The 14,394-nt window shown below is 43.9% G+C and overlaps 1 protein-coding gene across 3 annotated transcripts in view; it reads right to left on the bottom strand.

Moving 5' to 3' along the window:
• Nucleotides 1-14,394, bottom strand: part of LOC121626446 (ADAMTS-like protein 1) — a 92,951-nt gene that overhangs the window by 7,466 nt on the left and 71,091 nt on the right. For 2 of the 3 annotated variants that reach the window (XM_041964956.1, XM_041964957.1), the window contains exons 6-16: nt 13,764-13,890; nt 13,462-13,536; nt 12,230-12,387; nt 9,479-9,590; nt 9,240-9,378; nt 9,107-9,157; nt 8,812-9,016; nt 7,707-7,854; nt 7,508-7,592; nt 3,635-3,939; nt 2,391-2,520 (exon numbers count right to left, since the gene is read on the bottom strand). In XM_041964956.1, coding sequence (XP_041820890.1) covers nt 2,391-2,520; nt 3,635-3,939; nt 7,508-7,592; nt 7,707-7,854; nt 8,812-9,016; nt 9,107-9,157; nt 9,240-9,378; nt 9,479-9,590; nt 12,230-12,387; nt 13,462-13,536; nt 13,764-13,890 — 1,535 coding nt within the window. Of the gene's footprint in view, nt 1-2,390; nt 2,521-3,634; nt 3,940-7,503; nt 7,593-7,706; nt 7,855-8,811; nt 9,017-9,106; nt 9,158-9,239; nt 9,379-9,478; nt 9,591-12,229; nt 12,388-13,461; nt 13,537-13,763; nt 13,891-14,394 lie in introns of those variants that run through there. The other variant, XM_041964958.1, reaches the window with a different exon arrangement.

Genomic DNA, 14,394 nt, shown 5'->3' with positions numbered 1-14,394 from the left:
GAATACGCGTGAAGACGAAAAGAGTTATTCACGGGACCTGGATTTAGAGACATTTGAGAAATCCCTAGGCATTACTTCTCCACCCGCATTTTCCCAATGACCTCCATGGACCAATATCAACTCTGTTGTCCAACACGCTTTCAAACAGGGTGATCAATCCAGCATCAAAGTTTGCTTTTATTCCAATCTTGAAAGTGATGTGGCATGTGTCTAACTCGTCACGATGCCTTGAAACACATCTGAAAGCTCTGGCTTTGACCAAGATGGCAGCAACTTTACATCTTGCTTGACAGATTAGGTGATATTTCAAAACTATTCATATTTACTCAAGGGTCCAGGGACTGAGGAGAATTGGGAATGAGGCTTGTTTCTGGACCAGTACTATACCCACAAGCCAAATTCTATGGCTGTTTCCCTTCAGAGGGAACAGTATCCAAAGAGTGTAGCTTAATATGGGAGGGTGAAGAGGCCTCAGGGAGGGAGCAAAGGGCCAAAGGAAACAAGCCCAATACAGCGTTTGTTGTGCCTGAAAACAAGACTCAAGGCCTGGAAAAACAGGCAAGGGCAGGCTGCAAGCCGCTGGCTTTTCTGACAAGAGTGTGAGTGGTGGAACAGCGACTTTCTGCACGGTGTTAACTTGAAACGTGTGGCCCACCGCAAAATCCACTCACCGTTTAGCCACGGCTCAGTTATATTAAACAACATGTCATTATACTGTTTAACCATTCAGGTATTTCATGTATTCAGTGAATTTTGTGTGCGCTGTTGACGAAAATTGTTTGCAATGTAACATTTGCAAGTCCAACATTGTTCATCCACTGTATTCCAGATTGGGGCCCAATGGGTAACAGTTAGTACACACTAAAAAAATGCAACCTACAGTACTTCTAATAAGACTAACATTATAGTTGTACAGCAACTTGAAATTTAGCAGGAATCTTCATCTTCCCCAGAGGATGATTACAATGATTTTAGTTTTCTCTGGACCCTTCTTTTGGACCAGATAGCTCCAAAACTAATGGCCAAGATTTCCATGAAATTTTATTGTTCCCAAAAGATAAATCCTGACGTTTCTCCATAAGAGTTCCTTTCAACAAGAAACAGCAACCTTTAACGGGCAGATGACCATAACATTTGTTGAGCACACGCCTGCTCCCCACAGGATAAATCCCTTTAATTTTCAACACCACTTAATGAGCTTTCCTTCAGAGTCAGCCCAAGGTCGGAGTGTCAACTTCATAGGTAGGATATTGAAAGGTAATAATAATGATGTTTTGAATGAAATCTTTCAAGGACATTCATGACACCCAGAGGAGGAATCCATCTGGGCTCCCATGGGCTTTCTAACAGCATCCCCTCAGGACAGATGTTATATTGTTAACCCCTCTGGTAAGGTGGCAAATTTGTCAGAATGACGTGTGTTCATTCCAAGTGGAGCCGTGGAGGCCTCCTGCATTCCCGTGCCGACATAACCACGGGGAAAAAAAGTTGTAAGTTCTTCCAAGGACAATGTGACAACTGAGCCGAGCAGGTAGCCCACTTTACACAGCTTGTTCAAGGTCGCCGTCATGTATAAAATGTGTAATCACAGAATGGGGGTGGGGTCATTGTTGTTCCACCTTTAATCCAGCGGCAGAGGTATTCTGCATACTCATCTGTGTGTGTGATCTGGAGCTACACGTCACACGCTGGCGTGCTATCTGAAATCACACAGCGGGGCAGCATTATGCCAGCTTTGCTTGGTTGGTTGTTTGGCGACGATGAATCCTCTTCTCAGCGGTATATCTGTGTCAAAGGGGCCACTGACATCTGATCTCTATTGTGTGTGATTCTGACCAGGTTCCACAAGCTATCCCACTGGCTCATTTCCTGCTCGCAGTGATACAACCATCCATCTCTGTCATTCTGCTTCAGTATCGCTTGGACTCAAATGGCCTAAATGGTGATTTAATTGGCCCAAGAGGTTTAAACTGAGAGGGATAACTAAGTGGATTATAAGGATTTCAATCTCTTTTATACACAACCAGTGATTAGTAGAGATTAATTGATTCAACTTGTGTGATGTGTGTTTTTTGATAGTCTGAACGTTAAGCAGTTCCAGCTGTAGAACCCAGGGATGCATCGGGACTCTAGGAAATGGTACATGAATGTCCCAGCTCTATATATTACATATTTTGCTGGGTTACAGTCTTGGAAAACTAATAAAGAGCAGAGCCAGATTTCAGTCCTGTTGTTAATTAATATTTTCTGCAGCCAAACCCTTTTTTCCAACAACACATTTCCTCCAAATTTTTACTGCATCCATCAATCAAATGTAGTTCATGCACAAACCATTTTAAACAAAGTCTAAATGATAATGATGTCAGTCTGATTTGTGGGTTTTACCGTACCGAGGTGGGCAGGGCTGAGTTTTGCAGTCCTGGAGGAGTTGCGGGGGCCGACGGGAGCTCACACACAGGCTCTGGTCTGCCGCCTCCCTGGTCTGCTTGTTCAGGCAGATGACAACAGCCTCCTGCACACCTGGGATCAGACAGCAGGCGGTCACAAGGGATGTCCCAAGAAAAATTAGGTGTGCAGCGCTCATAAGTGTGTTCAACTTTTTAAAATGTTAACATAAACATACTTACTGCACAGCATCTTCTAAGAATAAATTGCAAAAAAAATGCAAACACGTGCATACAGCTACCCGGATAAGGCCCCTCACTGAAATCAAGCAGTGGTTGTATCTAATGGGGCACACATACAGCTGCCTGCTTTAACTCTATCCCGAACTGTGGATAAACTTTAAGGGTGTGATGTCAGGTCATGTTAAAAGAAACGTAACATAAATCTCTGAGTCTGCTTCTAATGTTGGGGACAATAACAGTGAAACGGGCACTTCAAACGCCACAGTGGTGTGATGGTTCACAGGAGCGCAGCCCTGAGGGTGTGTATGTGACATCTGATACCAGTCTGTAATCATCCCCGAATGGGAGTTTGTTGGGTTTGGGCGAGTGCACACACACACACACACAGACGTTGACAAAGGCCGACGCCCATGTGCAGAAATTAAGTTCCACATGCACACTCGTGCAGACATTAACGCACAGACATACAGGCTTGAATGTGGAGGTGGGGAGATTAAAGTCGGCCTCAACGACCGTTGGCAGGATGTTTAGGAAAGCTGTCTCTGTCTGGCGCAGCATTCACTGCTGCTGTGAGAGTCAGCGATGCCTTTAAGGTTAAACTCGCTATTCCATCCATGATCATCTAATATCATGTAACTCATTTCTACTTCAAAGCCCGTATTGGCATGGCTTTAGTCATCCGCTGACATAAGTTCACCGGTTACTGCTGTGATGTTTCATTTTAATGCAGCAACTGGGACAAATGCAGTGACACTGACTGACTGGGGTTCGCCTTGACGATTCACAGTACATTCAAACTAAGGAATATAATGTACGTGCTGTATTTATACAAAAAAAACCTGATTCCGTCATGGGTTTAACATTACATCCCGCTGGCTATTGGTAACAATGTCTTTGGCTGTCTTTTGACCTCTTTTTAGGCTACTCCAGCAGCATGCAAAGTTAATAAGCAAAGATAAGCTTTTTCTTTACTTCCTCACATAAGAGAGGTCAATAATGATCCATACCTCCCCCACAACTCTCTGAGCACTCCGTAAACCCCTCATACTCCCAGTCGTGCAGCTCCTCTCTCTTGGGTGACTCCTCCTCTTCCTCTCCCTCCTTCTGGCTTTCTTTCCCTTTGCCCGAAACGCCAGAGCAGGGCGTTCGGTAGCAGGGCTGACTCGTGGCAGGTTTGACCCCCTCACACTCGTCATCAGGCAGATCAGCAACCGTCTGGGAGAAGGACAGCAACACCTGGCACTTGACGGTCCGTTGCTGGATCCCGGCGCCGCATGTCCTGCTGCAGGTCTGCCAGGGACCGGGGATGAAGCTGGGGAGGAGAGCCAGCAGGATAATTAATCACACACATAAAACGAGGAACAATATGCTGTTCATTTAGTTAGTAGCATTAGGACCAGGAATTCTTGGATAAATGGCTTTCATGCGCATCCTTCCTCATCTTAAAGACTGGATCAGAGAAGGAAATACTTGTAGATTATTGGCGTTCATGTCGAGGATGGGTGACAGTTAGGGCCCAGAGACTGAACTGTCACCCCTTTGACAGCTCTGGGAGAGAGTGAAAGAAATGATACATCTGGAAATGTGTAAGACAGAAAGGCGTGTGAATCCCTCTTGATCTTGTTTTTGAAGAATGGAGGGGAAATCTGCTTCATGCTGTGTTTTCCATAATGTTTCAGTGATGCTCAGATCAGGTGATGGGGGAGATCATGTTGCCTTTGGGTGCATTAAGTGCTCATGGAATTAAGCAGCAGTGGGAGGATTCTCATTATGAAATATGCAAATATTAAGACCAAAGGGCATTTGTAGTGCACCAGACACCCTGTAATAGACCCGTATTAAATGATCTTTTCTATAAAGATGAGAGCAGCCCTCAGTCCTAATACTCTTCCTAAAAATGAACACATCTGAATATTCAACCTGGGAGGGTAAAAGGGTTTAAAAGCAGTGCATCGGCCATTAAAGCCAGTTCTGCCCCTGATCATGGCTACAAAGCGGTTAGAGGAAGCCCAAATGTTTACAACATTCATCAGCTGCCCTGTCTCGGGCTGAGCTCACCACTGCTTCTTTTGGCAGATGCACGTTAAAGGGGTTTTCAAAACACCATAACAGAGTTGTTCAGCACATGCACACGAATCGTAAACACCGGATCCTCAAGCTGAAATAACTGCACTGAATCACCACTGTGCCTGGCTGAATCAGGAGTTGTTGTATTTGCACTGGAGCTCCCCTAAACTGACTAAAAGACCATGAAATCCACAGAAGCAATCATGGAGTGATACATCTGTTGCTGATAGCTGGTTGCTCAGCATTGCTTTATAAACAGTGCTTGCATAGGTCTAGTTTTGCACTTAACAGAACAGCGATACAGAAACTACTGCTGCCCTGCAGACAGTCAGATCAGCAGCAAATGTCACTGTGTTATAAACGGGGATGTAGTTGTTTAGCTTAGAAATAAAAGGGAATGACTACATACACAGTAACTACAAATCCATTGAACTGAAACAAATGAAACAAGTCATTTGTAATTTCCTTCTCTTACATCAAATAGAGTAACTTGGCTCTGCAGCTCACTTTGTAATTACGGTCAAGTCTCTTAAAAAAATAAAATAAAAATGGTATTTTCTTTTTGCTTTTTGGATTCCTTCAATCAAAGTGGAATATGATTGGTAGAAATATTGTTTCTTAACCCATGTTTGTGAAGTTTATTCAGCCCTGTGTTTCCAGTACATCGCTGCACTCCTCCGTTTACAACACGCGTTATCAGTGTCCATGTGTCTCACACAGATACCGACCAGCATGGCAGCCTGCACCAACGTGCAGCATTCTTCCTTGTTTGAGCAGTCCGACCACAACACAAGAACACCCTGCCGTTTTATAAGATGCCTCAATAAAGAGCTCATAATTACAGCTAAGTTGGCCCTTTATGAGTGCTCGAGGACTCGTTGCCGTTTGGACAAACAAATGAATCACCGGTAGTTAGACCTTGGAACACAAGCAACAAAGTCAACACGTGAGAAATGTTTATCTTCAAGCGCAGTTAAATCACATCTGTCGGCTCAAAAGCAATCTTGATTTCATTCGTGGAACGGAAACAACATATTTTTGCAGTGTCCGCCAAAGCCCCATGTTAATCATATCAATTAAATTTCCATCAATGGGAATATTTTATTTACTCTTGGCGGTGGTAAGGTTAAAAAAAAGCACTTTTGGCCGAGCTGTGGAACATATATGGGTTCAACTTTTTGAGCAGTTGCACAGCGGTGGCTCGGGGCAGGCATAAGGCCTGGCAATAGAGGTGCAATAAGTCTAACGCAGGAATTTCCTTCTCTTTCCCCTCACATCCGTAACCTGGCCCCATATGGTAGGCAGATATTGTTGTTGGCTTGTGAATGACTGCATATTATATGCAGATATTTATGTGCTTTTGGAGGAAGGACATGCTTTTTTTTTTTTTTGCATTAGAGCAAAATCATATGTTTTGGCGTTTGGCGCCCCCCCCTCTCTCGCTCCAAAGATAAGTCAAAGTAACAGATGTTTTCAGCTGGCAAACATGGTCGCTAATACGAGTCATGCAAGACGCTGGGTATAGTCCAAATATTGTCCATCTTCAGAGGACGGCCTTTATTATTCAATTGATGTGTGGGCCGAGAACATTTGGAACATCTGACGCTTGCTGAGGTAATGCTGGTGGACAGTGACTGAGCAGACCGCTGCTTTCCAAAAAGATGTTTTTTCTTTTTCACCTTCAGCTTCCCCTTCCACCTCACATAACCTCATACAGCATATTCACTGCTTAGATCTGACAACACCCCCGTACCTAACCCCCTAACCCCTAACCCTAATTCACTGAAGCAAAACAGCATTACACATTTAACTTCAGCGAAGGCGAAAAGTGAGCATTTTGACTCCAAGTGGTTGTAAATGGCTGTTGACATGAACAGAATCACGATGCGATGGTGGCTCCATGGCAGCGCTGCGCCCTGTCTGCTTCAGTTTCACCTCCAGGTAAATCCAAAGCTCCGGGTTGTGTAAACCATTCTTGAAACCGTGTATCTGGTATCTGACTTTAGCCCTACAGAGTGATTTAAAGAATTAAATTTCCCCTGATTTTTCCGGGTAATGAAGCTTGAGAGTCATTTATAGCTTTAGCAGTTGCATCCTCCTAACTCATTTGTGGTTTAAGGCCGCGACACCTGTGATGGTTTAAACAGAACGTTGACTCCCGGCAGTAAATTGCAGGTATATGGTTTTAGCGCAGAGTGCCAGTACAAGTAGAATAATATATTTTAAAGTTTTAATTGCAGCTCCTCCTGCAATAGAAGGAAGCAGCAAAAAGAGATGTTTTTAAAGCACCAAGGTTTAATGTAATTACCCCCATTAAGGGGTAATTACATATTTTTGGGTCTAAATGACTAAAATGTACAAAAAGATTTGGAATTGGTCCAGTAGCTCGCCTCAGCCGGCAGCCAGGAAAGAGGCTGCAAAGAATGTAATCCTTGGGGGCAACGTACGTCCACTGAAAGTACTTGTTTTTGTCACTGTCAGGCTCAGGTTGTTATTTTAAGAGTCTGACAACATTGTGGATAACACGATGGATCCCTACAGTGACAGACCCTTTCAGGCATCCTGACAAAAACAGTAATTTAACCTCAGAACTTGGGAGTTGCTGGTCTACCACTGCCACTGCCTATTGTATGACTTTAAAGCACCAAGTACTGCCAGCTGAGGCCATCTACTGGACCATTTCCAAAACTGTAATTGTAATTACCAGCCATTTAGACACCAGACTGTGTAAAAATAAGTTTAAAAATACCAGAATTACACTATAAAATCCTTCTTTGTACCCATGCACGCACATGTGGGTGTATGGTACTCACGTTGGTTCCTCCGTAACGATGATCTCCTCCTCCAACTCTATGGCTTGCTTATGCCACACAGGTTTTGCCTCAACTGGGAGGGTATCTGGAGCAAATCAGCCAGCAAAGACAAGGGTTGAACATCACACATCACAAATTTATTGTCGGAATAAGTACAAGTTTGGTGAAATATGCGCAAAAACAACACAATGTAACCCACCTATGGACTTATAACAGGGCACAGTCACCAGGCACTCCTCCTTGATGTGGGGTTTGGTGGTGGGGTTACAGCCTCCAGCATGTAGTCCCCTGTGATCAATGCATAACACCACCCTGTAGCGCAGACCCTGACCACAGGTCACTGTGCACTGGTGCGAGACAGGACAGGTCAGGAGATATTGTCAATTAACTACTGATCAACTTAAGTCTTGCTTCTATAGTTGCATCCCTTTGCTTGTGCTTGACACAAAGCCTCAGCCCTTGACTCAAGGGAAGTAAAGACCTTCCAAAATCCCTGCAGCTCTCTGCACAGGGGGGAACTTTGTGCAACCTCTGCCAAAACAAGCATTTAAAGGCAAGTTCACAAGGAAGAATGTGCTAGGTAAACAGCATCCAGGTTTTTAGAGGGCCACAGATTAGGCTCCCTGTCCCTCTGCTTGTGCCTGTGTAACTGGTGAGGTTGAAAAACCCCCACGAGGAAGCTGCATGGGACATTTCTGGTTAATGTAACAGCAACTATGCCAAACTAGTAAGCTAACAAGAATGTTAGATGATCCAGATGTGTTTGGCAAAGAAAGAGTTTAAGAATCCATATCTGCTGCTGACTCTGGGGCTTCAAATAAAGGCTGTATGTTTTGAATGGTGTGTTCAGGGGCACGGGTGGTGAACGGCACTCAAATTGATGTTAGCAGCGCTACTTTGAATCACATAGCAAGTTCGTGCTTCCTGTTGTGAGATGATAAATTCCAAGGTCAGGCTGTTGCGTGTTTTTGTTTCTCCCTGAGACAATTAATCACCCTTTTTTTTACCTCGTGGGCTAGTTAGGAGCCACTGTCGTGACTCGCAGACAAAAAAGACAAATGGCTCATTTACCAATATTCGACTTGCCAAGTGGTAACAGCTACAGAACACAAAAACATCTATTTACAATCGGTTTCTCAGCATTTTTTAACTGAACTTTCTCATCATTTCTAATTTTGCGAAGCAGCACCTCACAAAAGAGCAGCTTTAACCAATTAAGGCTCAATGTGGCCTTATATTTTCTCTATACTGTGTAGAAATAATAACCAGTAAGAACAGTAAAAAGAAGAAAAGAGGGCACCTACAGGCGACCACTCCTGTGCCAGCCAGGTGGGGCAGTCGAAGGTGTTGCAGGGCTGCAGGATAGCTGTCTTGGGGGAGTAGAGACACTTCCATTCCTCAGTGGGAGTGATGGTACCCTGCATGTCCTCCTCCACACAGGACACCGAGCGACTCTGGATGCCTCCGCCGCAGGAGGTGGAGCAGGCGGTCCAGGGACTGCTCTCCCATCTGACATTGTAAAAGATTAGTCATGCACATATGGATGGAGATGGAGTCCAAATTTGTCAGTAATGTCATCCCACAGTTGCGAGTACATACCGAGGCAGAGGGTGGTAGAGGTCATATGGCATTATTTGCTTGTAGCCATCACTAAAAGGCAGAATCAATTAAGGAAATTAGGGTTTAGGATTACATAAAGTGCTGTTGGCAGAGTTGGCGCTAAGTCTCTAACCTGGCCAGGCAGGGCTCCATGTTGCACTCCTGGAGCTTGGGTTTAGGTTTGATGTTCTCTGGGTAATAATGGCAATACTGATCCACAACCACCCGGCCGCTGCGAAGGTCAAAGCACTCTGCTGATGTTAGCTGGTACCCTACAGACAAAAAAAAGTCACTCATCTCAAAATATATTAGACAAAAACTGACACTTATCTATCAACACACACTTAACGGAGCAATGCAGCTCGATCTTACCTCCACCACACGTGACGGAGCAAGGGAAGAAGTCCGTCTCCCTCCAGCGGTGGATGATGGGCTGGTAGTAGATGTACTGAACCACACTGTCTGCTCCACCGGCAAACTGCACCTACAGAAACAGTGTTCATGGTGTGACCACTATGTTTGTTTCAGTTGAAGAAACCAAGCCAAAGCAAGGATCCCGGGATCCCGGGATCCCCAGATTTATATGGCACCAGGGGCGAAGTGTAGGAGTGGTGGGTGAAAAGAGCAAAACTAGCATGAGGCAAGCTACAAGGTCCAGATATTTGTTTAAGAGTAACTAAACTCAGCTAAAGAGGACTCTAACAGGGCTCCCATGCCATGGTTGGATGCAAGGATGGATGGAAGGATTTAAACCTGTGTTGTCTGGAACAAAACACTGCGGTCTTGTAAACCTCATGCTCCTCAGTCCTCAGAAGAAGTTTTAGTGATATGATCCTTGAAATGGAAAACCACAATGCTAAAACCAATTTCCTCAATTAACATTTTGCAAGGGTTGCAGCATTATCAATGGGAGTTCCCCTTCGTCCGGTTTAGCTGCCATCTGAACCGCAGCTAAGCTAGTCTGATGCTAAGTGATTATGATATTCTTTTGCATGAGTCTTTCTGCCCTCTAGTGGCCAATGCAGTAACCCCCTAATGAATAAAAGGTGCTGTTCTTACTCCAGTCGCTTAATATATAAGATATTCATGATTTCCAATAAAAGTTACTTTGGATATGCCATCAGCCCTCCTAACTTAGCTAAATGACGTTCCTCATTAGAAAACCTGGCCACATGGGCCAGGCGAGGGAAGGAATAGGTGACAGCAGTACAAGTTAGTGGGCCACAACTACAAAATATCATTTATGTGTTAAACTGGGTTTTTAAACTGGTATTTTCTGATCATTTCCTCAGATGACCCTTTTCTGTGCTTCGCTGGAAATGTGAAAACAATAAAAACTGTTGCAGTTTTGTTTGTTCTCTTTTCAGCTCACTGTTTTCAGAGCGACGACATGAGCCTGGAGGGGAAAAGGCTGACGCGGCTGAAATTATAGTAGCTTTGCTCACTGACAGCGCCAACAAATCACTGGAATCTATTTCAAGATTTTCACACACAAACATCGGAGGAACTTGACCCCGAGTAACCTGAAATGTCAGCTCCTGCACATTCAAAGGTTCAACACAGGTTCTGGTAGCATAAGTGTGTATCACAGGTAGTGATAAATAATTCACTGGAGGAGAGAAAACTATTTCTTAGTGCTTTGCTTAGATAAGATAAAGACTACTAGACCGGTCTAAAGAAATTAAGCCACATGGAGCAAATGTGTATGTGCCTCATTGGACATTTTGTCAGGTTTCATAAATATTTCAGCAAACATTTTCCTTCTAACCTCACACCTCAACCATAGTGAAGAAATGCCCAAAGCCAGATTATACCTACAACACGTATAAATCAGACACCACTGCCACTCATTCACAATCATGTGTTTGTGGAAAGACTGTCTGGCAACTCTTTAATAGGATTTTCCATTTGTCCAAGCCCTTTCCAGCACTGCGATATGAATTGGCTGCCTGCCTCGTAACAGATTAGAAAATTATGCATTTATGGCCTCTCAGATTTCTGTCTCCTGAATTTCTATTTATTGTCCGATCCTGACTCGTGTTTATGAGGGGGGAAGTTTTCACAGGCGTTTCCCAGTCCGTGGCCTGTATAATTTTTAATGTCCACTGACTGGCCCTAGCCTGAGAATGTGTGTGTGTGTGTGTGACAAAGCAGAAAAAGATGTTTGTGTTATGTTTCAACAAGCGACATTTATACCGTGGAGCAATATTAACTGCGGCAGCCAAAGGCATGAAATTGTTTGGCATCATTAAACCAAAACGAACCACTGGATTTGGCGCTACAAATGTGTGTGATACTACTGTTATCACTGTATGACACACTGTTTCAAAAACAACTGTTGTCCCTTAGAGAGCGCAAGTGGACCAAAAAGTCTTCTGCATTTCATATTGAAGCGGCTGACACATACGCTGATATCTTTCAATCTAAACACGCGAAATCAAATCTGTTGTGAACTGTGCATGACACGGGGAGTTCAGCAGGAGTTTGTGGAAGTAAGAAATTTATCCTAGCCCAGTTTGGCTCAGCTTTGCTCAGCTGCTGAAACTACAGTTATGAGTTGAGCTGCAGATAAGACAACAAAATGTCTGATCGGTAGAGTGAAGTTAAGTAGCTAAAGTAACCACTTTGCTCCTCAGAACTTTCCAGCTCACTCTATGTAAATCAGTATTAATTGTTAAGTCGTTTTGGCCAGTTTGGGGCAGTGGACAAGTTGTATTCACATCGCCAGCCATATAAAGTTGATATTTTGAACATGTTAGTGAACAGCTGAACCACATTCGTCGAGTTTCATGCAATACTCGCTCTCCTTTTAGCTCTGTTTTGGTCTCCACCAGCGACTGAGAGAAATATCTGGTTCTTTAGCAGCTTTGGTGCTGGACATTGGGTGTATCAGAGCATTTTCACCGAAAACTGCTGACTGGAGGTGGATGCTGATGAGAGTGGTGATTGTGAACCAAAGTAGTGACGCGGCGGGCTGGAAAACCAAAACAATGCTGGAAGATGCTAACTTGAAAAGCTGCACAGAGCTGAGGGAAACTCAAGAGTTCAGTGATGACTCTTTTGTCACTTTGAAAAGCTGATTTCACATTACACATAACAAACCGAGCCGCTGTTAGCTCTTACTTTGACTGTGAAATCAGCTCCGAGCGGGCCGGTGATCCTCAAAACCTCCTTATCTGAGAGTTTCTGGAAGTCCAAGGTGGTGTTCTCCAGGTGGTGCTGGCCTGATTTATCCAAGAGCAGTTCACCTTTAACCCCCTGCAGCGTCTTACTCTCCACATCTAAAGAAGAAACGAAGCAGATAGCTGGAGCACAATAGACACATCGGGCATCAGAAAACATACCAGAACAAGGAAACAGAAGCATGGGTATGCTCACTGACGACCACAAAACTCACCATAAACAGCAAGAACTCTGTGCCTCTTTGATAAATGATAAAACCACTATATTTTTCATCATTACTGAGTCACCACACTTTAAATACCCTTTGACCCCTTGAGACAGACCATTATCAGATCCAGTTACATAAAGAACACAGGCTGGTTGCTGTGTTTGCAGGCACCGAGACTCACTTTGGCACTACAAGGAGGTTCATGCGGGTCTGCTAGCGGGCCAGCGCCGCAGTAACCTCACTTTAGCCTTGGTCTAACAGGGTCTCGTGTGATTCCAGCACGGACATTTGAACAAAAACAACAGGGGCACACAGAAACAAGCAGCAACTAGCAGCAGTCATCGTCTGCGGACAGATGGTTACAATTTAAGTGCCCTCGGCCAAGAAGGACAGGGGAAAAAATCTGATGAAAAAATCTGTCCATTCAGAAAAAGACGTTCTCTTGGCCGGGTTCAGGAAGCAATCTGTAAACTAACCATTGCGCAGAAGGAAAGGTACAGACACGGAACATTTGTTATCGATTTGATCCATTGGGAAGCTCGGTGCCAGTACTTTGACATCACTGATATTTGCTGGAAGCCTCACGCCTTCTCAGAGCCAGAGCAAAGGGGGGAGAAATAAATACCTCGTCTGGTTATTCCGCTCCCAGCTACTTTAAAAATCTGTCTTTACGAGAGAAGCCCAAAATGTAATGTATTTTGGAAGAGGAAATAAAAGGTTAATCATTTGGTTGAGATATTCATTAGAAAGGTCAAGCAAATATAACACATAAAATGAAAACATAATATTCCTTTTGCATCACGAGTCATTCAAACATAACATGACCTGCAGTAAAACCCACAGAGCACATGCAGGATCCTTGTGTTTAATGTGCAGGTATTTGGCAATAAAAAGTGCTGCCAAATATAAATATAATGTTCAACTGTTTTGGATGGAAGGGCACCCTGGACCTACCAGGACTTACACAAGTGATCCGGGCCTTTCAGGACGAGACGTACGTGGCGACTCTTATAGGGGATGACGACAACTGTGTCCTCAGCTGGATGAGGCAAAGAGACAGAGGAAAAAAGCATGAATGATGCAGGCTTTACATTGGTGATGTACAAAAATGACCCTGATGACATCACTATGACATCACCAGGGGTTATTTTTCCCACGACTCCCCACGACAAAAGTACACCAATCCTAATGTGTTCAGCTTGAGTAATGAGTTTAAACTTAATGTGTTTCAATTCAACAAAAACTGCCCAAGTACAGATTATTTACTTTTTCCTGAAGCATGCTGGGACTTGTAGTGTCCTCGCACCAGTCTGCAGGATGAGCCGTCTCCATTGCAGACACCGCAGTTGTCCTCCTTTACCGTGCTCCCCAACTCATGATCACAACCTACAATCTATAAGAGAAGAGAGACAAAGCTACACAATAAAAAACACTGAACAAGATTTCTACCCTGATTTCTGATCTTCAGCTTTAAAATAAACTCGAAAGAGTTAAACTCGAAAAGAAAAGCAGGAAAAGTCCCAGTGAAAGCACTAAATGTTGGTTAATTTAGACCTTCAAAATGTATTTAATTACATAAAATTTCTTCTTTCATGCCATGTAAATGTTATAATCAGATAATCTAAACAACCCTCTGGTTTCTTCTTTCATATTCACACCAGATCTGTTATTTGTTGAAGATAACATGAAAGATCCCCTTTGAGTTGATTATGGGTTTTTCCAAAAACACACTGCACCGCTTTCTGTTACACATTTTCTGCAACCATCCGTGGTTGATTGATGGAGCTTTTCACAATTTCTGTTGGTGAGACAAAACCGACACCACAGTGTGATTCTAAGCATGGTAAGGGAGTGCGTTAAAAATCCCCGTGTGTCTCTGCACACACGGTGCCCTGGG

This window comes from Chelmon rostratus, chromosome 23 (assembly GCF_017976325.1).
Source record: "Chelmon rostratus isolate fCheRos1 chromosome 23, fCheRos1.pri, whole genome shotgun sequence".
Taxonomy (NCBI): Eukaryota; Metazoa; Chordata; class Actinopteri; order Chaetodontiformes; family Chaetodontidae; genus Chelmon; species Chelmon rostratus.
The sequence above is the reverse complement of the archived record's forward strand: the minus strand, read 5'-3'. Positions and strand labels throughout refer to the sequence as shown.